At 38.7% G+C, this 24,894-nt stretch overlaps 1 protein-coding gene across 1 annotated transcript; it reads left to right on the forward strand.

Annotated features, from left to right (window-relative positions):
* Positions 1–6,576: 6,576 nt before the first annotated feature.
* Positions 6,577–20,082, forward strand: ANKRD7 (ankyrin repeat domain 7; the record flags this gene model as incomplete). The annotated part of the gene is made up of 7 exons (XM_080665150.1): positions 6,577–6,806; positions 12,394–12,508; positions 12,669–12,842; positions 13,716–13,822; positions 16,284–16,421; positions 18,511–18,617; positions 20,075–20,082. 7 exons carry the CDS (start codon positions 6,577–6,579, stop codon positions 20,080–20,082), a joined length of 879 nt encoding a protein of 292 aa, XP_080521276.1.
* Positions 20,083–24,894: the final 4,812 nt, after the last annotated feature.

The raw sequence follows: 24,894 nt of genomic DNA on the forward strand, positions 1-24,894 counted from the left end.
GAGTGGGATTGTCGGGTTATATGGTAACTCTATTTTTAATTTTTTGAGGAATCGCCAGATTGCTTTCCATAGTGGTTGTAACAGTCTACATTCCCACCAGCAGTGAATGAGGGTTCTCTTTTTTCCACAACCTCTCCAACACTTGTTGTTGCTTGTCTTGTTGATAATGGCCACTCTAATTGGTGTAAGGTGGTATCTCATTGTAGTTTTAATTTGCATTTCTCTAATTGCCAGTGAGGTTGAACATCTTTTCATATATACATTGGCTGTTTGTATGTCTTCTTGGGAGAGGTGTATTTTCAGGTCCTCTGCCAACTTTTTGATTGGATTGTTTATTTGTTTGGTATTGAGTTTTATGAGTTCTTTATATATTTTGGAAATTAAACCTTTGTCAGAGCTGCTGTTTGCAAATATCATCTCCCATCTGGTTGGCTGCCTCTTTGTGTTGTGGACACAGGCTTTAAAGTTTATTATGCCCAGGAAGCAAGAACATTAAAGCAGGCCACTGTTTGTGTGTTTTTTTTTATAGTTAAGTATAACTTTTAAAAATATATATTTTTTATTATTGATAGTATTATAGATGTCTTCCATTTTCCCCTCCTTTACCCCCTTCCTCCCAGTGCATACCCGCCCCCCCCCCCCGTCTTCCCCACCCTATTGCCCGTGTCCATGGGCTATGCATATAAGTATATAAGTTCTTTGGTTTATCTCTCCTTGCTTCCTTCCCCCAATCCCCACATCGAGGTATGTCAGTCTATTCCATGCCTGCATGTTTCAGGTCTTATTTTGTTGGTCAACTCATTTTGTTCATTAGATTCCACAAATAAGTGAGCTCATGTGATATTTGCCTTTCTCACTTTGGCTTATTTCACTTAGCATAATATTCTCTAGGTTCATCCATGCTGTCCCAAAGGGTAAGATATCCTTCCTTTTTACAGCTGTGTAAATGTCTCACAGATTTTTTATCCATTCTTCTACTGATGGGCACCTGGGCTGTTTTCAAATCTTAGCTATTGTAAATAATTCTGCTATGAACATAGGGGTGCATATAATTTTTTCTGATTGGTGTTTCTGGGTTTTAAGGATATATTCCCAGAAGTGGGATCACCTCTGAGCCAAACAGAAGTTCCATTTTTAATTATTTTGAGGAAACTCCATACTGTTTTCCACAGTAGTTGTGCCAATCTGCATTCCCACCAGCAATGGACTAGTGTTCCCTTTTCTCAAGAGAAAGGAACACTTCAAAGCTCTTTTTAATGAGACCAGCATTATTCTAATTCTAAAACCATATAAAGACACTATGAAGAAAAGAAATTATAGGACAATATCCCTGATAAACACAGATGCTAAAACCCTCAACAAAAATTAGCAAATTGGATCCAGCAATATATTAAAAAGATCATACACTATGATCAAGTGGGATTTATTCCAGGGATGCAAGGCTGGTACAATATTCATAAATCAATAAACGTGATACATCACATAAACAAATTGAAAGACACAAATCACGGGAGAAACCAAGATGGCGGCATAGGTAAACACCTAAACTGCTGCCTAGCACAACAATTTCAAAACTACAACTAAAAGACAGAACGGACACCATCCAGAACCACAGGAAAGCAGGCTGAGTGAAAATTCTACAACTAGAAGGAAGGAGAAAAGCTCACAGAGAATTGGAGGTACGGCAAAGGGGCTTTGTGCGCGCAGAGAGGAAGGGCGGCTGAGAGCCTGGCTGACTTTCTCTGGCGGAAGGGGGAAGGAAGCCTCTGACCGCACTGAACCCCAGTTCTGACTGCACTGAACCCCAGTTCCAGGCGAGCCCCTGGGGACCCACGCTCTTGTGGGGGGAGTCTGGATTCTCGGGCGGAGACTCGGGAGCCAGGGAAGGCGGAGGACTGAAAGTGCACACGCGCGTAAGCGCTGGTGCGCACAAAGGCTGCGGGGGTTGCCACAGGCTTTCCCTAGTGGAGGGGAGTCAGAGGATTCTGACTGCACTGAGCCCCAGTTCTGACTGCAGTGAACCCCAGTTCCAGGCGAGCCCCTGGGGACCCATGATCTTGTGGGGGGAGTCTGGACTCTCGGGCGGAGACTCGGGAGCCGGGGAAGGCGGAGGACTGAAAGCGCATGTGCGCGCAGGGGCGGGGCTGACAGGAAGCCAAGACTGAGGCTCCACCCCATCCAAGCTGAGCACAGAGGCTATTGCAGTTTGGCAAGTGTAATCCTATAGGGCTGTCTCCAGCACCGGGCTTCTCCCAGCATAGACAAAGCTGATCCTTACAGCCAACTGACCCGGAGGTCAATTCTTCCCAGTGATACCAACAACAATAAAGACTTAATTACAACAAGGCTGTACACACAGTCCACAAAGGGGTGCACCAAGAGTGTCCACCTCAGGTTAACTGGGGAAGCAGACCCACTGGGCCATATTGGAAACCTAGCACAAATATCTACCTTACCAACTCAGGGAATCAGTGAAAATGCGGGGTCAAAGAATCAGATCACAAACGAAAGAAATGGAGGAAAACAAACGACTGGATATAGAATTCAAAACCACCGTTATAAGACTTTTTAAGAATATCCTAGAAATGGCCGATAAATATAACGAGACCCTCGAGGATATGAAAAAGGACCAACTAGAAATTAAACATACACTGACTGAAATAAAAAATATTATACAGAGACCCAGAAACAGAATAGAGGAACACAAGAATCAAGTCAAAGAAGTGAAATACAAAGAAGCAAAAAACACTCAACCGAAAAAGCAAAAAGCAAAAAAAAAAATCCAAAAAGTTGAAGATAATGTAAGAAGACTCTGGGACAACTTCAAGCGTACCAACATCAGAATTATGGGGGTGCCAGAAGAAGAGAGAGAGCAAGATACTGAAAACCTATTTGAAGAAATAATGACTGAAAACTTCCCCCACCTGGTGAAAGAAATAGACTTACAAGTCCAGGAAGCCCACAGAACCCCAAACAAAAGGAATCCAAAGAGGACCACACCAAGACACATCATAATTAAAATGCCAAGAGCAAAAGACAAAGAGAGAATATTAAAAGCTGCAAGAGAAAAACTGGTAATTACCTACAAGGGAGCACCCATACGACTGTCAGCTGACTTCTCAACAGAAACTATGCAGGCCAGACGGGAGTGGCAAGAAATTTTCAATGTGATGAATAGCAAGAACCTACAACCAAGATTACTCTACCCAGCAAAGCTATCATTCAGAATTGAAGGGCAGATAAAGAGCTTCACAGATAAGAAAAAGCTGAAGGAGTTCATCACCACCAAACCAGTATTATATGAAATGCTGAAAGGTATTCTTAAAGAAGAGGAAGAAGAAAAAAGTAAAGAGAAAAATTATGAACAACAAATACATATCTATCAACAAGCGAACCTAAAATTCAAGTGAATTAAAAACCTGAGGAACAGAATAAACTGGTGAATATAATGGAATCAGGGGCATAGAAAGGGAGTGGACTGATAATTCTCAGGGGGAAAGGGGTATGGGGGGTTCATGAAGAGAATGGACAAAAATCATACACCTTTGGATGAGGACAGTGGGGGGGAGGTAAGGGCAGAAGGTGGGGTGGGAAAGGAGTGGAGGGGAGCTATGGGGGGAAAAAGGAGAAATAATTGTAATAATCTGAATAAAGATTTCTTTAAAAAAAAAAAGACACAAATCACATGATCATATTAATAGACGCAGAAAAGCATTCAACAAAATCCAACACCCATCTACACTAATAAAAGAGAAACATGCAAATTGACTGTACCTTTGCTACGCCCACCAGCCAATCAGGAGTGAGTATGCAAATTAACCCAACAAAGATGCCAAAGGCCCTGCCCCCCAGCCACTCCGGGCCCCTGGGCAGCATGCTTGCAGGTGCAGAGCAGCCGGGCAGGACACCTGCTATGATGGGGAGGGCGGGGGCGGAGAGAGCTACAGGAGCAGCGCTCTGCAGGGAGCGAAGACTGAAGGCGGCAGCCAGAGTGAAGACCTGGGTCCTGGGTGCCGGAGGAAAACCGGTGCTGGCAGCCAGGGGAAGGAAGGCACGAATCTCTTTGTGCAATGGGCCTCTAGTTTTTTTTTATAAAAGTGGGAATAGAGGGATCATATCTCAACATAATAAAGGCCATATATGACAAACCTACAGCCAACATCATACTCAATGGGCAAACACTAAAACCATTTCACCTAAGAACAGGAACAAGACAGGGATGTCCACTTTCACCACTCTTATTCAACATGGCACTGAAAGTCCTAGCTATAGCAATCAGACAAGAAGATGAAATAAAAGGCATCCAAATTGGAAAGAAGGCAGTAAAACTCTCAATATTCACAGATGATATGATATAGTACATAGAAAACCCTGAAGACTTCATAAAAACTACTATATTTAATAAATGAATTTGGCAATGTAGCAGGATACAAAATTAACACCCTGAAATCAATGGAATTTTTATATACCAATAATAAACTCTCAGAAAGAGAAATGAAAAAAAATCCAATTTACCATTGCAACACAAAATTAATAAACTTAACCAAGTAGATAAAAGACCTGTACTCAGAAAACTACAGAACATCGGAAAGAGAGTTAGAGGAAGATATAAACAAATGGGAGAATATTCCGTGTTTATGTATTGGTAGAATCAACATCATTACAATGTCCATCCTACCCAAAGCAATCACAGATTCAATGCAATTTCTATTGAAATACCAATGGTATATTTCACAGATCTAGTACAAACACTTAAAAAATGTATATGGAACCAAAAAAGACCCCAAATAGCCACAGTAATCTTGAGAAAGAAGAACAAAGTTGGAAGAATCACAATATCAGATATCAAGGTATACTATAAACTCATGTAATCAAAACAGCCTGGTACTGGCATAAAAACAGGCATATAGATCAATGAACAGAACAGAGACCCTAGAATTCAACCCAAGCTCAATTATGCTCAATTAATATTTGACAAAGGAGGCAAGAACATACAGTGCAGTCAAGACAGTCTCTTCAGTAAATGGTGCTGGGAAAATTGGACTGATGATTGAAAAAAAAAAAAGAAACTAGATCATCAACTTACACCATACACAAAAATAAACTCAAAATGGATAAAAGACTTAAACATAAAATGGGAAACCATAAAAATCTTAGAAGCATCCACAGGCAGCAAAATATCAGATGTATCCATAGCACTATACAGCTCCTAGGACAATGGAAACTAAGGAGAAAATAAACAAACGGGACTATATAAAAATAAAAAGCTTCTTCATTGCAAAAGAAACCATCAACAAAATGAAAAGGAGCCCATTCTATGGGAGAACATATTTGGCAATGATACATCTGATATAGTTCTAATTTCCAAAACATACAAGGAACTCATACAACTTAACAAAAGGAAGATAAACAATCCAATAAAAAAATGGGCAAAAGACCTAAATAGACACTTTTAGAAAGTGGACATAGAGAAGGCCGAGACATATGAAAAAATGCTCAAAGTCACTGATCATCAGAGAGATGCAAATTAAAATGATAATGAGGTATCACCTCACACCTGTCAGAATGGCTACCATTAACAAATCAACAAAAGACAAGTGCTGGTGAGGATGTGGAGAAAAGCCAACTTTAGTATACTGCTGATGGAAATGCAGACTGGTGCAGCCATTATGGAAAAACAGTTTATGAAGTTTCCTGAAAAAATTAAATATGGAGCTCACATTTAACCTAGTGATCCCACTTCTAGGAATATATTCTAAGAGATCTAAAACACCAATCAGAAAGAATGTATGCACCATTATGTTCATAGCAGTGCAATCTACAATAGCTAAGATCAGTAAACAGCCCAAGTGCCCATCAGTAGATGAGTGGATTGAAAAAGCTGTGGTACATTTACACAATGGAATACTATGCAGCTGTAAGACAGAAGTATCTCTTACCCTTTGAGACAGCATGGAGGGACCTGGAGCATATTATGCTAGTGAAATAAGACAATCAGAGAAAGACAAGTATCACATGAGCTCACTCATATGTGGAATCTAAGTAACAAAATACACAGATAAACAAAATAGATCCAGAGACAGAACAGACTGAGGAATCTCAGAGAGAAGCCAGGGATGGGAGGGAAGAGATCAACCAAAGAACGTGTATGCATATATGCATAACCCATGGACACAGGCAATAAGGTGGTGAAGGCCTGGGGTGGGGGTTGGGAGCGGGCTAGAAGGGGTCAATGGAGGAAAAGAGGAGACATATGTTATATTTTCAACAATAAAGATTTAATAAAAAAAAAAATAAATAAAGTCAATGCTCTCAACCCAATAGGAAGACTGAGTGTGGCAGTCACTGAGAATCAGGTCGGCGCTTCTAAGACTGGGTCCCAACCCCAGCTGCTCTAGGAGCTGAGCATTGTGAGGCACCTGCCCTGCCCACTTCCGGTCTCTGGCCCACTTCCGGTCTCTGGCCGCTTTGCCTCTGGGGCTGCTGCGAAACCTTGGCCAGGCAGAGGGCCATGCCGGGCGGTTAGAAGCCGCAGGGGCACCCTAGTCTGACTGAAGGACTGTCTCCTACGTCGCCATGAAGAAGCTTTTCACCTTCTGGAGAAGGAGTGATGGGCCCCACAGCCCTTCTTCATGGCAGCTCATCCGCGGGGCCTCTGTCGCTCCCCAGGTGCAGACTGGCTACAACCTTCGAGGGAGGGATTTAAAGACACTTCATAAAGCTGCTGCACTAGGGGATCTGAACAAGGTGAAGGAGTATCTGCTGCACAAGAAACATGATGTGAACACGCAGGACAGAAAACACAGGTGACCGGATTGATGAAAGGCAGCGGGGATGGGAAGCTGGGTCCATAGAGGCCTCTGGGTCCTCTAACCGGAAGCAGGGCTTGTCTGGGCTACCCAGGTGGTTATCCCTCTTGGCAGACCCTAGCCTAGAGGTCTGGTAGCCATGGCCTCTAGGCTGGGGTCTGCCAAGAGGGTTACATTCCCAACTTTCTTCGTCGTATTTTTAAAAATGCTTACCTGGATATGTGAAGGCATTTGTGTACTCTATGACTCTCTCCTCTCCACCCATTGCCTGAACCTCCACCGGTTACTCCGTTTCTCGATCTCTCCCCCTACCCCCTTTTCCTACAGGTTGTATTGTCCCCAGCCACCTACGCTTTGCCATATTACTAATGTAGTGATAAAGAAAAGAGTAGAGATGACTTCCCAGATCAGTGATTATCAGTGATTAAGATGGAGACTTTGAAACAGCGAAACAATGAACTCTTTAATGTGGATCTTTTATGATTTTTTTTTTCAGTTGCAGAGTTATCTTCCAAAGTCCCATCAATACCACTTACTGCAAAACAAAATGAATTTTATATATTAAGAAATGAAAAAGTTATGTTTTTGGCATGAATAACAGAAAATATATACCATCTGTGCCTATATTAATATCTTTTGAGGAGTTTTTAAGTTATAGGGCATGAAAGGTATCATCTTTCATCATAATTGGGTAACTGGAAACTATGGTTAGAAAGATGATTTGTGTCATCTTGCTGATAGTTTTACCCCCTCTTTAACAAGAACAGAGTTACCTAATTTATCTTTTATTCTGTAACACTCCCTTGAATTACTTTACAAGGTCATGGAGAACCTCAATATGACTTCATCCAGCGGTCAATTCTCAGTCTTACCTGGCTGTCATCTCAGACAAGTATCTTACTTGCCTTCTCAGTAGTAGCTGAAATATTGTCTTGTCTTTCAGGACATTTCTCCTACTTCTGTGGACACTTTTCAGACTCCTTTGCTGATTTCTCCTCATCTTCCTGACTAGTAAAAATTTGAGGGCTCAGACCTTGAATTGATACTCATTCATATTCTCTCTCTCTCTCTATAGCTCTATCTCTAGCTGTAGCTGTAATCTCTATCTCTATCTATCTTGTCTCTCTCTCTCTCAATTTTCACTTGCCTGGTGAAGAGAGATTGGCTTTAAATATTTATGTTCCAATCCTTCCAACTTTTTACCTCCAGGGAGATCTCTCCCCTAACTCACTCTCTCTCTCTCTCTCTCTCTCTCTCTCTCTCTCTCTCTCTCTCTCTCGCTACTTGGATGTGTAATAGGTTGTGGTATGCCCCTCAATGTTCAATAACAGGCACTTGGAAGGATGGGGGTGGGAGCTGGAGGGAAGAGAAGCCCTGATTTAAAGCTATCAATATGATTGTCAACTGACTAATGATTCCTGAATATTTAACAGTTGGCTCATGAGATCAGGCATCTCAAACATACCCAAACTGGACTCCTGGTTTTCCTCTTCAGATCTGCTCTTCTCTTTCTATAAATGCCAAGTCCTTTTGTCAGTTGTTTAGGACAGAAACTCCAGAGTCATTATTGACTCTTCTCATTCTTTTACATTCTCCATCTGATTCAACAACAAGCCTTGCTTCAAATGAAATCCAACCATTTCTTCACAGTTATCACCCTTATCAAAGCCATCATCATGTCTTAACCAGAATTACTGCAGTAGTCTCCTAACTAGTTTTCTGTCTTTTAACCTTTACAGTTTATTCTCAATACAGTAGCCAGAATGATCTTATATAATATATGTCAAATGATGTCATTGCTTGCCTTAAAAACTTCCAATGGCTTTCCATATCACTCCACCTGTTATCTTTCTGCTCTTCCTACAACTCTTCCTTTCTGTCATCTCCAGCTACCCTGGCCTCCTTGGTGTTCTGCAGAACTGCCAGAAATGCACTTAGGCCCTTAGACCTGCTGTTTACTTAGCCAGGAGTGCTCTACCCCCAGATAATCACATGGCTTTCTCTCTTACTTCCTTTGGGTGTTTATCACCTTATCAGTGAGGGTTCCCTCTTTGTTGACATTTCCTACCCTTATTCCCTGCCTGATTTTACTTTTTTAGCACTTAATGCTGTTTGGCGTACTTTTTATTAGAAGCTTTGTGTTCACCTCTTCTGCTAGCATATATGATCCATAAGAACAGGTATTTTTGTCTGTTTTATTTCCTGCTGTATCCTTCCTTATCATCTAGAACCCGGCCTCACTGTAGTAAGTCCTTAATAATTTTTGATAAATGAATACATACATCCGAAGATAAAGATGATAATTTAAAGATACTATTCAGAAATAAAAGGGTATCTTTTGTTAATACAAAATGAATTACTCATAAATTCAACAACATGGATGATTCTCAAAAGTGTCATGCTAAGTGAAAGAAGACAGACATAAAAGATTATATGTTGAATAACTACATTTGTTTAAATTCTTAAAAAGGCAAAAGTTTAGCCACAGAAAGAATATTAGTAGTTAGCTGGTGTTTCAGATGAAGAGGGAAGAAGAGGATTGATTGTTATGAGGGAACTTTTAGAGTGATGGAAATGTTCTTTGTTATGATTATGGTGGTACTTAATATGACTGTAGGTTGGTCAAAACTTATAAAATTCAATACCTAATTTTTTTATATAAATACCTCAATTAAGATGAATAATAAATATCAAGCTGTATATTCTACTTGAATATTTGTGTGTGGAGAAAGATTGAGAATGAGAGATAAATTCTGAAAGGATACATACTAAAATTATAATCATTATTTCTGAAGAGAAGATGGAATTTGGGCAGGGGGAGTAGGTAGAATGAGAATGGTCCCTGGAGACTTCTGCTTTGTGTTGCTTATTTCAAGAACACTGTGTCTAATAAGCTTGAAAATTAATAGGAGATGTTTGATATTTCTTCCAACTATAAAATTAAATGACCTTTATGGTTTTTAATAAAAAGTCCCTCAGATCATATATAGTCTGAGAGGTGAAGGCTCAATTTTAAACTAATACTTTTAGTCACACTACTGAAGCCTAATAGATCTAAAATGCCTAGTCTAGAGTTGAAAATAATAATGATCTAGTGTGAAGTAGCTTCCTTGGTTTCTTTGTCACTTACCCTGGATTCTAAGTTATCAAGAACCCAAGGAAGTCAGTTAATAAAAAGAGTATTCTTATGATAACCCCTAATTAAAGACTGCAGTTATGTTCTGGCCCTGCACTCTGTCTAGCGGAACAAAACTTTTCATTTCAGCTTCCATAGTATCATTCACACTTGACATCCATCTAATTCATGCTTTTTGTTAAACTTGAATTAGAGATTTCTAAAATCTGACAATTTTCCACCTGTGCACAATCTATGCTGACAATTCTTTCACTGATATTTGAGAGAGTGAGAGGCTGGGAGAAAACAAAACTTGAATGAAACAAAATGATACCAGCTAACCTGAAACTTTAGAAATGAGCACTAGGCCTCATAGGAATTTAGATGTTTTATAAATAGGTATCAGTTAGATGTTTTGTAAATAGGTATCATTTAAAAAGTGACAAAACAAACTAATGTCTTAGACTGAAAATAAAATACATTGATAAAAGAAAAGTTAAGAATTTTTGAGAAATGGAATGATATTCTTGGTTTTAAAGTGTTTCTCTAAGGTATTTATACATATCCATTTTGCGTTCAACTGTTTTAAAAAATAGAAGGGTTTTTGTTTGTGACATTTGGTGAAAAAACATTCTTATTGGCTTCAAAGCATTTACCTTCTATGTGTAAACATTGGTGAATGCCCATAACAAAGCTATCTTTTACTGCATACTCCATTTGTTAGTTCTTTAATATTAAAATTAGTTAAATCTAAAACTTAAAATGAAATGTAGGCAAATGTTAAATCTGTATGTTTTTAAGACATTTTGTCTTTTTAAACCCTAGTGGATCATTTCATAGGATTCCAAATATTCCAAGAAAGAAACTTTACTCTCTTGAAGATTTGAGTGATATAAACTTTGTAATGTTTCATGCCTGATCAAGAGAGATTAGTCTAGTTTTCACAGTTTTTTTGTGTGAAAGACCAAAGGACTATATTGGTCAATACTTCTTTAGAAAGCTGAGGCTTTTATAGCCATTTTGTTTTATTGAATTTAAGGCTGATTTTCTCTGTTCATTGGGGCATACAGATGGGCTTACAGATTAATTGTCACAGTGAGGTTTAGACTTCAATTAAAAGAGTGAAACTTATCCAGCAGGCATGCAGCAGCCACTTTGGGAAGACCTACTGAAAGTGCCCAAATGGCATTTACTTGCTCTTGGAGTAGGGTATTGTGGGAACCACGCCAGAGACACCTCATAGTCAAGGCCAATTAAAGCACAAAGGCCTTGTTGTGAATACACCAAACGTCCAAGGCCACTCTGTCCCTAGGCTAAGATACCATAAGCAGGTGCAAGGACACAAGCACAGTGATTCCAGGGTATACTGCTCATGCATGCCCTTCTGTAGCCAAGATATGATGATGTAACTATTGGCAGGAAGCCTTTTTTGTCTCTGGAATAATATACAAGTTACTGACCAGCTAGTGTGCTGGAGTGTGAAGTGTGCTGGAGTGGCTACGCAGAGATGTAAGGCTACAGAGACCAGCCAGTGTGCTGGGCAGGAGAGACAGAAGCTGCTGAGCCAGATGGCAGAAGCTGCTGAGGCAAAAAGCTTAGATACCACTATGATGTGATTTTTAGAGGCAGCGTACAACTGCTCAGATAATAGCTATAGGTACAGAGATTAATGCTACTATGTAGGAAAGATATTTGTTTATCTGATGGTGTACCGCTGCCTGTGTATGAACTTTGCTGTGAAGGACTGTGTTGTCTTATGGCTATATGGCCACTGGCTTCTTCAATAAAGACTCATTCTTATACACCCATAACTCCTCATGGCTTCTCCATCTAAGACCTGGCGTCCAAGAAGGTCCAACCCTAGACAGAGAGGCGTGGATCCAACAGTTAGTGTAGCGAGTAGGGTGCGAGAAGGAACCTACTCTGGCATAGTCTAATGGAATTTGGAAGAATATACAGACTCAGAGCACCAGAGCTCTGGCTGGACTCTGGCTGCATCTGACACTCAGAGCATCAGTACTGAATAGTGCTCTTGCTATCTCTGACAGGTATATATATATATTTTTTAATTAATGAAAAAAGAGAACTGGGGTTGGAAGGAGAGGTGGATCTAAATATTGAGTAAAAAACACCTAAGTTCCTTGGGATTAAATTCTTAGGATATGTATAATAGTGGATAAAGGAGACAATTAGAATGTTTGCTAGGATTTGCTAAGCTACTACAAAAAGTTATTTTAGGTGGGCTTAAAGCTGTTTGGCCTTTTGGGTTGTGTGTTTGGGTTGAGGGTTGGGCACACTTCTTATTACACAAGGAATAATTCAGTAGAAAGCAATTATAATTAATATAAATTTTGTTTAAATACAAATTAGTACATTAAGCAAATACCTTAATGTATGATCTGGCATGAATAGAGTATCGTCTCAAAGTAAGCCTTATTTCTAACTTTGTGTCTTGTTATATTGATATAGGACACCTTTGCACCTGGCCTGTGCTTTTGGATGTTCAAATGTTGTGTCTTTCTTAATTGAGAAACAATGCAAAATAAACATCTGCGATAGAGAAAACAAATCTCCATTGATTAAGGTGTGCTAATTTTTCCTTTTCAATTGGAATGTGTTTGAGCTCTTTTCCTAGTTAACTTTTGTTGAATTTCATGTTTTAAAACAAAATATTAAACATTTGATTAATATAGCATATCCTGAGTAGCAAATTGGTTACTCACCTATTTTTGTTGTATTGACAGGCAGTGCAGTGTAAAAAGGAGGCTTGTGCTGCTATGCTTCTAGACCAAGGTGCAGACCCAAATCTGGAGGATTTTGCTGGCAATACTGCTCTTCATTATGCTGTCTGTGGTCAAAGTGTCCCATTAGTAAAAAAACTGCTTGAACACAAAGCTGCTCTTGAAGCACAAGATAAGGTAGTCGTCTATTAAAATAACACACATTATATTTTAGAAGGTAATGGAAGAGGTATTTATTGCACATAATTTATATCTGTTGAAACACTTGTTATATAAAGTATAAATTTTCCAAAATGAAATTGGGGAGGAGAATGAGATGATTAAACACTGGTGTGGTTTTCCTTTTTAAAAAGTCTTTCTCCATTTTATTTCAAATTATAATCCTGACCGCCAAAGCAGCAACACATTTAACAATGATAACTGTTCAAAGGCCTATATCAAATGAGAACTATTTGATTTTCCTATAAATGAATATTGATTAAGAATCATAAAGCCTATATTTTTTCTATTTATATACTTATGAATAATGGTAAGAATAGGGTTGAATTAGAAAATCACTTACAATACTAAAAGTAATCCAAATTTCCTATTGAGACATTATGGAAAACTGATGAGTATTTTTTTAAGCTTCTTAGCACCTTAGTTCACTGATATTTTGTTTACATGACACACTTGTAGTGCCAGCTTGGAAGTTTAAATGAAACCCTATGAAAATTCAATCGTTAACAACATTATTAAATGTGAATATATGATTTGCAATACTTATATTAAATGCTAGGGGCTCATCACCTAAATAATCTAGGTGCCTCTTACCCACAATTTGCATTAAGACTAAAGTTGAAACTTTAATTTTGTTTTTTTGACTGGCCCAACTCTAATTTATTTTCTTGGTCTTTAAAATCATATTTTGTTATGTATCAAAACCTTTTAAAAATTAAAGTGTATATCAGAGGTTTCTTAATAGCACACATATCTTTTAAATTAAATTTGGGTCTAAAAGGCATGTTAATGTACAATATTTTAAATACTCTTTGAAATAATTATTTTCAGAATGGATGCACTCCACTTTTACTTGCTGTTACTGAAAAAAATGCAGAAATGGTGGAATTTCTTCTGAAGAGAGGAGCAGATGTGAATGCTTCAGATTATAATCAAAGGTATAATTTGATATGCTAAATAAGAGCATATACCTACAGCAACCTAATGGGATGATATATATATATATATATATATATATATATATATATATATATTTATGATATATGATATATATATATATATTTTTTTTGTGTGTGTGTGTGTGTGGGCAGGTATTTGTATATACATATATGTATATGTTGATATATAAAATGTATATTATTGTTGCTGTTGCTGTTTTTGGAAAAAGATCTGGCCATATGATTTTGAGAAAATAACCTAGATTCCCAAGACCTGTTTTCCTGTAAAATCAAACATTTGGACAAAATTTATTATTATTATAACTAGAGGTCCAGTGCACGAATTCATGCACCAGTGGGGTCCCTTGGCCTGGCCTGGCCTGGGGGATCGAGCCGAAACTGGCTCTCTGACATCCCCTGAGGGGTCCCAGATTGTGAGAGGGCACAGGCCAGGCCAAGGGACCCCACCGGTGCATGATAGGGTCTGGGGAGGAGCCCATCTCTCTCAGTCCTGATCGGCCGGACCCCAGCAGCAAGCTAACCTACTGGTTGGAGCATCCACCCCCTGGTGATCAGTGCACATCATAGTGACTGGTCCACTGGTTGGTTGACTGCCCCCTGGTGGTCAGTGCATGTCATAGTGAGCGGTTGAGTGGCCTTAGCATATTATTAACATATTACACTTTGATTGGTTGAAGGGACGACTGGATGACAGACACTTAACATATTAGGTTTTTATTATAAAGGATATCTAGAGGCCTGGTGCATGAAATTTGTGCACAGGGGTGTGTGTCCCTCAGCCCAGCCTGCACCCTCTCCATCTGGAACCTCTTGAGGGATGTCCGACTGCCCGTTTAGGCCCGATCCTACTGGGATTGGGCCTAAACGGGCAGTTGGACATTTCTCTCACAATCCAGGACTGCTGGCTCCCAACTACTTGCCTGCCTGCCTTCCTGATTGCCCCTAACTGCTTCTGCCTGCCAACCTGATCACCCCCTAACCACTCCCCTGCCAGCCTGATTGATGCCTAACTGCTCCCCTGCTAGCCTGTTTGCCCCTAACTGCCCTCCCCTACAGGCCTGGTCCCCCCCAACTGCTCTTCCCTGCAGGCCTGAGTCCCCCACAACTCCCTTCCCTGCAGGCCCGGTCGCCTCCAACTTCCCTCCTCTGCCTGCCTGGTCACCCCCAACTGCCCTCCCTTGCAGGCCTGGTCCCTCCCATCTGCCCTCCCCTGCTGGCCTGATTGCCCACAACTGCCCTCCCTTGCACCCCTGGACCCTCCCAACTTCCCTCCCCTGCTGGCCATCTTGTGGTGGCCATCTTGTGTCCACATGGGGGCATCCATCTTTGACCACATGGGGGCAGCCATCTTGTGTGTTGGAGTAATGGTCAATTTGCATATTACTCTTTTATTAGATTGGATAGAGGGCTGGTGCACGGGTGGGGGCCAGCTGATTTTCCCTGAAGGGTGTCCCAGATCAGGGTGGGGGTTCCCTTGGGGCATGGGGTAACCTGGGCGAGGGGCCTGTGGTGGTTTGCAGGCCGGCCACACCCTCCGGCGACCCAAGCGGATGCCCTGGTATCTGGGATTTATTTATCTTCTATAATTGAAACTTTGTAGCCTTGAGTGCAGCCAAGCCTCCTGCTTGCTCTGTGGCAGCAGCCATTTTTGTTGGGATTTATTTATCTTCTATAATTGAAACTTTGTAGCCTTGAGCGGAGGCCAAGGCAGGCCAGAGCTGCAGAAGCTTGGCTTCCTCCATCACTGGGGGCAACTCAAGCCTCCTGCTCTCTCCAACTCCGTGGCTGCCGCCATTTTTGTTGGGATTTATTTATCTTCTATAATTGAAACTTTGTAGCCTTAAGGAGAGGCCTGGGCCGGCCAGAATGTGCGGAAAGCTTGGCTTCCTCTACTGCCGGAGAAACCCAAGCCTCCTGCTCGCTCCGTGGCTGCAGCCATCTTGGTTGGGTTAATTTGCATACTCACTCCTGATTGTCTGGTGGGCGTGGCTGGTGGGCATGGCTTGTGTGTAGCGGAGGTTAGGTCAATTTGCATATTACTCATTTATTAGGTAGGATTTTTTTTATAACATTAGAATTTTATGCAGAAACTCAGTCTCTACCTCTTAGATGTAGTTAAACGAGGGTAGGGAACCCAGAGCTTCAGACACACTCTTCCATAATGTTTTGAGACATCTCCTTGAAAACCCTAGGGTTTTGTGAAGGAGGCATTGAAAACCATTGAGCTAGCTGCTTCCTATGGACTCTATCTTTAGACTCCCAATAAGATCTGGGATTGGCACAGGTTTTTGAGCAGATCTGCCCCACTTTTTACGTTCTTGCCGTGATTCTTTTCCTAATCGAGATTCTACACTTGAATAGTAAATTTAAAGATTAACTTTTGAAAAAAAGTATAAGACTTGTTCAATCCATAAATAGACATTTATATCTCTTGTTCCAGAACAGCCCTTATGATTGCTCTAGATGATGAACCAACAAATTTGGTTAGTCTTCTTCTTCAGCAAGAAGTGGACCTATCTTGCCAAGATATTTATGGATTCACAGCTGAGGAATATGCTTCTTTTAATGGTTTTACTATGTAAGTGATACTGCATATCTTTTAACAATTGTATTTAATTTGACCAGAAGAAAAGAAACACAAGCCCCCAAATACAATGCTGGAATAGGCTCTGCAGTATGGGTGACCACATTATGAACTCTGGTCCCATGGATCCAAGGATCCTTGCTTTTACCTGTTTGTAGGGTCCAATCAATATAAGAACTACAGGTGGGCAGAATGTACAAATTAACTCATAGTGGCATGGGAACTTAAAGAATGCCAAATCAGGGGATTCCAACAACTAGTGACATAGCCATTAATAAAAATCTGGGCAATAGGGTTGGGCAAAATATAATTAATTCACACAAGCTCCTTTAATTGTGTTTACACATTAGCAATGTAATAAGTATATTCTCATGAACCCAAAAGATAAAGCTTTTCATGTATGATCATATATTTCTGATTTTAATAGTAGGTAATAAAATAAAATGCATTATTCAGAAAAGTGTTTTTTGTTTTTGTCCCTCTTTTGCAATGGGAACTAAGCTTTCTGTAATTGTGACTGTTGTTGCTTGAATAGCTGTTAACTTTCTACCATATTTAGCACATACATGGCCTTTGCTTATTAATACCATTTGTTCACTCTTTCTTGGTACATAGGTTCTATGATTCCTTAAAAGTGGGAACATAGAAAATCTTTCTCATATATATTTTTTTGTTTTGTTTCGTATTTGTTGTTGTTAATCCTCATCAGAGGATATTTTTTTTCCATTGATTTTTAGAGAGAGTGGAAGGGAGGGAGAGAGAGAGAGAAAGGCAGTGAGAAAGAGAGAGAGGGAGAGAGAGACAGACAGAAAGAGAAACATTGAGGTGAAAGATACACATCCATTTGTTGCCTCCTACACACACTCTTACCGGGCCAGGAATCAAACCGAAACCCAATACATGCCTTTGACAGGGAACCGAACCTGAAACCCTTGGGTGTGTGGCCAACACTCTCATATAGTTGTTTTTTTTGTTTTTTGTTTTTTTTTTTTAAATAAGTGAAACTGTAAAATGAGGGAATTATGTTTAGATATTTGTTACAGTTAGCTTTAATCCATATGTTGCCTCATTTCTTTCACTGAAATTCTGAAACCGTATACCTAATCATTACATCAAACTTAAAATTAAGTAACAATATTTGTGATAAATTGAAATTGACATGTATCTATTAGAACAATTTTTGCTGTTTATTTTCAAAATTAAATATTATTATTTAGGTCTTTAAAAATCAGGGTTTTTTTTTTTGTGTGTGTGTGAATATGTCTCATATTGGCATGGAGAAAAGGTTTATTCTTTACTGGGTATGGCTCAGTCCCTGTTAATTGTGTTCCCGTGTTATTTTACTGTTAAGCCCAAATGTTATGAGCTAAATTGTGTAACGGTCCCCCACCCCCATCAAATTCATGTGTTAAAGCCCTAATCCCCAGTAACTCAAAATTTGGATACCTATATTTGAAGAAAGGGCTTTTAAAGAGGTAATAAGTTGAAATGACTGTGCATTAGGTTGGGCCCTAACGTAACCCAATCTGACTCGTTTCCTTATAAGAAGGGGAGAGTACGACATACAGAGAGACATCAGAGGTGTTCATGCACATAGGGACAACCTAGTGAGGAGGCAACAAGAGGGCAGTAATCTACCAGCCAAGGAGAGAAACCTGGAACAGATCCTTCTCTTATGGCTCTTATAGAAAACCCATCCTGCTGGCACCCTGAACTTGGACTTTCAGCCTCCAGAATTATGAAAAAATAAATTTCTGTGATTTAAGTCACCCAGTATGGTATTTTGTTATGGCCTCCCCAGCAAATTAATATACCAAATAGAACCTCAAGCTGCTTTTTTCTATCTTGTTAATGGCTTATTTGTGACAGCAGGTAAAAAAGAAGTGCCAGAAAATGGGAGTACGTGAAATAAAAATGGTGTCTGTTAATGCAGTTGGCTTAAGAGGTTGCTTGAGGTCAGCACCAGTGTGTGACATCCTTGGCAAGGCATTAGCTAATGTCTAAGGTCTTAATTTGGTAATTATGTATTCAATTGACTGTTTATGAATGCTTATATTCATATATATTTTCTCTTTATGAATAGATATCATCATTTAATTGCTAATTATGGAAAGAAGAAGAAAGTCAAAAAGATATCTTATAAAGGTACAACCTTGGACACTACATTTGATACAGAAGAACTGGAGGAAGGTAAGAAGATAAAAACAAGTAGTTTTTCTTGTTGGTTATTTGTCTTTTAGGAAGAAACACAGCTTTCTCAAGTAACATTTTATTTGAAATTAAAATTTTCTCCTATTTTGAAATGCTAAACATTTTTAAGAACTGTTCTTAAGAATATGTGTGACTAAAATATTCTGGCATTGTGTTGACTGAAAATGTAATGTAAAGATATACTGAGTGATTAAGATAATTTTATCTATAGTCTCTTGACTAGATATAGAAAACAAACTAATTTTTGCATTACATAGAGATTTTAATAGATATTAGTAATTTTTTTATTTTAAAACACCTCGGTTAAGTACTTTGATAATAGATAATACAATCTATACCTAATCACTACATAAAATTTAAAATTAAGCAACACTATTTGTGATGAATTGAAAATGCCATGCATCTATTAAAATAATTTTTGTGTTTATTTAAAAAAATAAATACAGTTATTTAAGTCAGCTTTTTTTGGTTAATATGTCTTATTGGCACTTTTTTATTGTTGAATGAAATAAAAATTTGTACAAATATTCTCTGTATTCACCAGCAACCACACTCCTACCTTACCCTTTACCTATGGTTTAAAAAAGAACACAAGGTGGGGGGCAGAAAGGGAGCCTGATGGTAACAGATCATATAAATGCCACAACGGCCAAAACCGGTTTGGCTCAGTGGATAGAGCGTTGGCCTGAGGACTGAAGGGTCCCGGGTTCGATTCCGGTCAAGGGCATGTACCTTGGTTGCGGGCACATCCCCAGTGGGGGGTGTGCAGGAGGCAGCTGATCGATGTCTCTCTCTCATCGATGTTTCTAGCTCTCTATCCCTCTCCCTTCCTCTCTGTGAAATATCAATAAAATATATTTAAAATAAATAAATAAATGCCACAACGTTCCAAACACTCACCATGCCCTGAGTCTATAGCCATGATACTTAGAACAATGCTTGGCCTTATTGACTTGAGGTGAGTAAATTTAAGAGAGAATTTCCCTGAATTCTTCTTTTGTAATTTAATGTCACATACTTTTTCAATAAAGTTTGTTTTCTGGACTTTTGATCTAAATCATCATATAATTGTTTCCTACTATCTTACTCTCTTTTTTTAAATGTCCATACAGTTATAAGAAGTAAAGAGTTTCTGTGGTTTGCACTTTAAAACCACCCCCAGCTTAACGCATATTTTGAGTACCTAGTCAAATGTTAAATCTTTGCGTGCTTTAAAGTGTAATTGAAATATTAGGTAAAGAAAATTACCAAAAGACACTGCAAAAAATGGCAAAGATAGAAAGTTGTATTTCTGTCAGATACAAAGGGGATAAAATGCAGAGGACCAATGATAAATTATAACTGTGTTGTAACCAAGGCATTGCATTTAAGAAATGTACTTAGAAGTAACATATCTGAACATAAATGAAAACATTGTAAATTTACTTGTTTCCTAGATGTGTAACCTCATTTCTGCAAATCCATTGCTACTGCCTTGAATTAGAAAAATCTATATCAAAAGAGCAGTTAAGTGAACTATCACAGCATTCTCACTGACTACTTCTTTGAAGAAAAGTTTATTAAATTGAGAACAGTTTTCACCATAGAAGATGTGAAGAAATTTCAAAAGATAAAATGTCTATCTCATTAACTATATCAGCTGAAACGATACAATTGTGTTCAGTATGTAGACAGAGAAAAACTTTTTAGTCAAAATACTAAATGAAATCTTAGTAAAAATAAACTTTGCAATATATTGTGTTAGGCATGCATTAGAACATTTAAATAAAATAAAATATTAACATGTTGGCTATAAATAGAGGAGAAATTAGAAATTCTGTCTAATTAGAAATTCTCTTTTATTTACAAGTACTTTCATTGATGAAGCCTTTTTGATTTTTAAAAAACACTACATTAATACATATTCAGTATATTTGGATTGGAAAGAAAAAAATGCATTACCATAGTCTTATCAATCGAAGAAAACATTTGTTCAATTTTTGGAATGTTTTTGTAGTCTTTTAAAATTTGTGTAGCTTTTTTTTCCCCTCAAAGGGAATTTACAATTTTGCATTTTTCTTTTAAAAAACACCACACATAGTAGCCAATTTTCACTGTGCTCCTTGCCATACCTTAACCACATTCAGTGTGGTCTGGCTTTAAGACTTTTCCCTGGAAGACTTCCTTTAGCTGTCTCCTGGGACAGCTTCCTTGCCTCATGGGACCTCAGTGCAGCCTTTTCTGGTTGTCCTGCCATTCTATCACTTGTAGTGCTTTATAATGTTCTAGAGGCCCGATGCACAAAATTCGTGCAAGGGGCTCGGAAGGTCGTTCAGCTGTCTGGTCTAATTAGCATATTATGCTTTTATTATTATAGATTCTTCTCCTCCTTGCCTTGTAGATTCCAAGTTCCACAAGAGCTTGAGTTTTTTGTTTATAGTTAAATTCTCATCACTTGTAAAATGCTCGTTGTGTAGTAGTTATTCAATTTGTCAAATACATAATAATACTAATAACTGACACTTGTTAGGTATTGCTCCAAGTGCTTGACATATGTAATCATCACATAGTCTTGTTGAGGTAATTACTATTCATATCCTCATTTTATGATGAGTATATGAGGTACATCAAGATATAGTAGCTTGCCCCAGGTTATTGAATGAGGAAGCTGAGAGCTGGGATATAAACCCATGCATTTTGGATTTGAACCTACTCAGTCTCACTCAGGATTTGCACATTAATCAATATATTACACAGTTTCACTTATAAATATATGAATATATCATCCTTGTAAACTCTATTTTTAATGCCTCAAAGGAAATATTTTAGTATTATTTGCAACTTATTTAAACCACTAGTTCATTTAAATATATGCTTGTTGTGAAAGAGTTAAAGCGGAGGAAGAAAACCTAACAATTCTTGACATCAAGTCAGCACACATTTAATTTCCACTGTGGTTTAGATCAATGGTTCTAATTTCATCCCCCATAGAATATTTGGCAATGTCTGGAGAGATTCTGGTTGTCAGGACTGAGGGGAATACTGCAAAATAGCCCACATGCACAGGATAGCCCCTATAACTAAAAAGTATTTATCTGGCTCCAAATGTCAACAGTGCCCAGGTTTAGAAACACTGATCTAGAATCTATAATATGTACTGGGGAGCAAAGATGAAAAAGATATGTTAGTCTTCTGCCCTCAATGAGTACACAGATGTTTAGTATTTCTCAACAATGTAAGTTAATGAAGGTCAGACAATGTGTTCTCTACCTTTACCACGAGCTTAGAGGGAAAGAGTAATAAATTACCTAGATCAGGTTAGGGAGAGTCAGGGGTGATTTCAAATGAAAGAGAACTTCGTTAGCTGGGTTAGAAGAACAAGTGAGATTTTGATGGGTCTTCCAATCAGAACTTACCCATCATGGTAAAAGCTAATTCATAAGAGAGGCAAAGGAAAACACCCAAGAATCAGAGGAGGGAAGGTTCATTTGTGGTACCTTCACCAAGGTTAACCCTGGTGGAGAAGAAGAGATTTGAATCAGGTCCTGAAGGCTGGGTGAAATTTTGACATGGGACATCCAATAAAAACTAGATCGGATAGAGAAAGAACACTGTATATTTTATAATTGAAATTGTGCTGACTACCTATTTGGTAAACATGCGTACTATAGTACAGTATATTGTATAGTGCTGGCATAGTGCAACAATATTTGACTTGAGTTATTTATGTTCATTGTTGTGAATTCTTCCAAGTATTTAAAATCTTAGAAAATTGTCAAATTGTGAATTATTTCCCACATCTTTGCCAGCACTTGTCATTTTTGATTTGTTGATCATAGCCATTCTGACAGGTGTGAGGTGATACCTTATTGTCATTTTGATTTGCATCTCTTTGATGATTAGTGCTTTTGAGCAATTTTTTCATGTCCTTTTGTCTTCCGTATGTCCACTTCGGTGAAGTGTCTATTTAGGTCCTTTTCCCATTTTTTAATTGCTTTGTCTTCCTTTTGTTAAATTGTTAGAGTGCTTTATATATTTTGAAAATTAACCCCTTATCAGTTGTATTACTGGCACATATGTTCTCCCATTCAGTGGGCTGTCTTTGTTGATAGTTTCTTTTGCTGTGCAGAAGCTTTTTTATTTTGATGTAGTCCCATTTGTTTATTTTCTCTTTTGTTTCCCTTGCCCTAGGAGATGTATCCACAAACATATGGCTACCAGAGATGTCTGAGATTTTGGTGCCTATGGTTTCTCCTAAGATTTTATGGTTTCACAACTTACATTTAAGTCTTTTATACATTTTGAGTTTATTCTTGTGTATTGTGTAAGTTGGTGGTCTGGTTTCATTTTTGCATTTACCTATCCAATTTTCCCAACAACATTTATTGAAGAGACTGTCTTGACTCCATTGTATGCTCTTGCCTCCCTTGTCAAATATTAACTGAGCGTAATGGCTTGGGTCGATTTCTGGGTTCTCTGTTTTGTTATCTTGATCTATGTAACTGTTCTTGTGCCAATACCAGGCGGTTTTGACCACAGTGGCTTTGTTGGATAACTTGGTGTCTGGTATTGTGATCCTTCCAACTTTGTTCTTTCTCAAGATTGCTGTGGCTACTTAGGGTCCTTTTTTTTGGTTCCATATACATTTTTGGAGTATTTGTTCTAGATCTGTGAAATATGCCATTGGTATTTTAATGAGGATTACACTGAATCTATAGATTGCTTTGGGTAGTATGGACATTTTAATGATGTTAATTCTACCAATCCATGACCATGGTATAGTCTTCCACTTGTTTATATCTCCTGTATTTCCTTTTTCAGTGTCCTGTAGTTTTCTGAGTATAGGCCTTTTACCTACTTGATTAAGTTGATTAATTTTTTGTTGTTGTTGTTGCAAGGTAAAAAGAATTTTTTCTTTTTGGTTGAACAAGAACCTTTTTTTTAAAAATTTCTTTATTGATTAAGGTATTACATATGTGTCCTCATCCCTCCATTAACCCCCATCCCCCCTCCCAATCATGCCCTCATCCCCCCTGGTGTTCATGTCCATTGGTTAGGCTTATATTCATGCATAAAAGTCTTTTGGTTGATCTCTCCTCCTTTCCCCCACCCTCCCCCACCTTCCCTCTGAGGTCTGGCAGTCTGATCGATGCTTCTCTGCCTCTGGATCTGTCCTTGTTCATCAAATTATGTTGTTCATTATATTCCACAAATGAGTGAGATCATGTGGTATTTGTCTTTCTCTGACTGGCTTATTTCACTTAGCATAATGCTCTCCAGTTCCATCCATGCTGTTGCAAATGGTAAGAATTCCTTCTTTTTTACCGCAGCGCAGTATTCCATTGTGTAGCACAATTTTTTAATCCACTCATCTGCTGATGGGCACTTAGGCTGTTTCCAAATCTTAGCTATAGTGAATTGTGCTGCTATGAACATAGGGGTGCATATATCCTTTCTGATTGATGTTTCTAGTTTCTTGGGATATATTCCTAGATGTGGGATCACAGGGTCAAATGGGAGTTCCATTTTTAGTTTTTTGAGGAAACTCCATACTGTTCTCCACAGTGGCTGCACCAGTCTGCATTCCCACCAGCAGTGCACCAGGGTTCCTTTTTCTCCACATCCTCGCCAGCACTTGTTGTTTGTTGATTTGTTGATGATAGCCATTCTGACGGGTGTGGGATGATACCGCATTGTCGTTTTGGTTTGCATCTCTTGGATAACTAGTGACTTTGAGCAAGTTTTCATATGTCTCTTAGCCTTCCTTCTGTCCTCCTTCAAAAAGTGTCTATTTAGGTCAGTTGCTGTGCAAAAGCTTTTTATTTTGATGTAGTCCCATTTGTTTATTTTCTCTTTAGTTTCCATTGCCCTAGGGGCAGTATCAGTGAAGAATTTCCTTTGGCATATGTCTGAGATTTTTCTGCCTGTGGATTCCTCTAGTATTTTTATGGTTTCCCGTCTTATGTTTAAGTCCTTTATCCATTTTGAGTTTATTTTTGTGTATGGTGTAAGTTGATGGTCTAGTTTCATTTTTTTGCATGTATCTGTCCAATTTTCCCAACACCATTTGTTGAAGAGACTGTCTTGACTCCATTATATGTTCGTGCCTCCTTTGTCAAATATTAATTGAGCACAGTGATTTGGGTCAATTTCTGGGTTCTCTATTCTATTCTGTTGATCTATATGTCTGTTCTTGTGCCAGTACCAGGCTGTTTTAAGAACAGTGGCTTTGTAATACAGCTTGATATCCGGTATTGAGATCCCACCTACTTTGTTC

This window comes from Plecotus auritus, assembly GCF_963455305.1.
Source record: "Plecotus auritus genome assembly, chromosome: 4".
In the NCBI taxonomy this organism is placed as follows: domain Eukaryota; kingdom Metazoa; phylum Chordata; class Mammalia; order Chiroptera; family Vespertilionidae; genus Plecotus; species Plecotus auritus.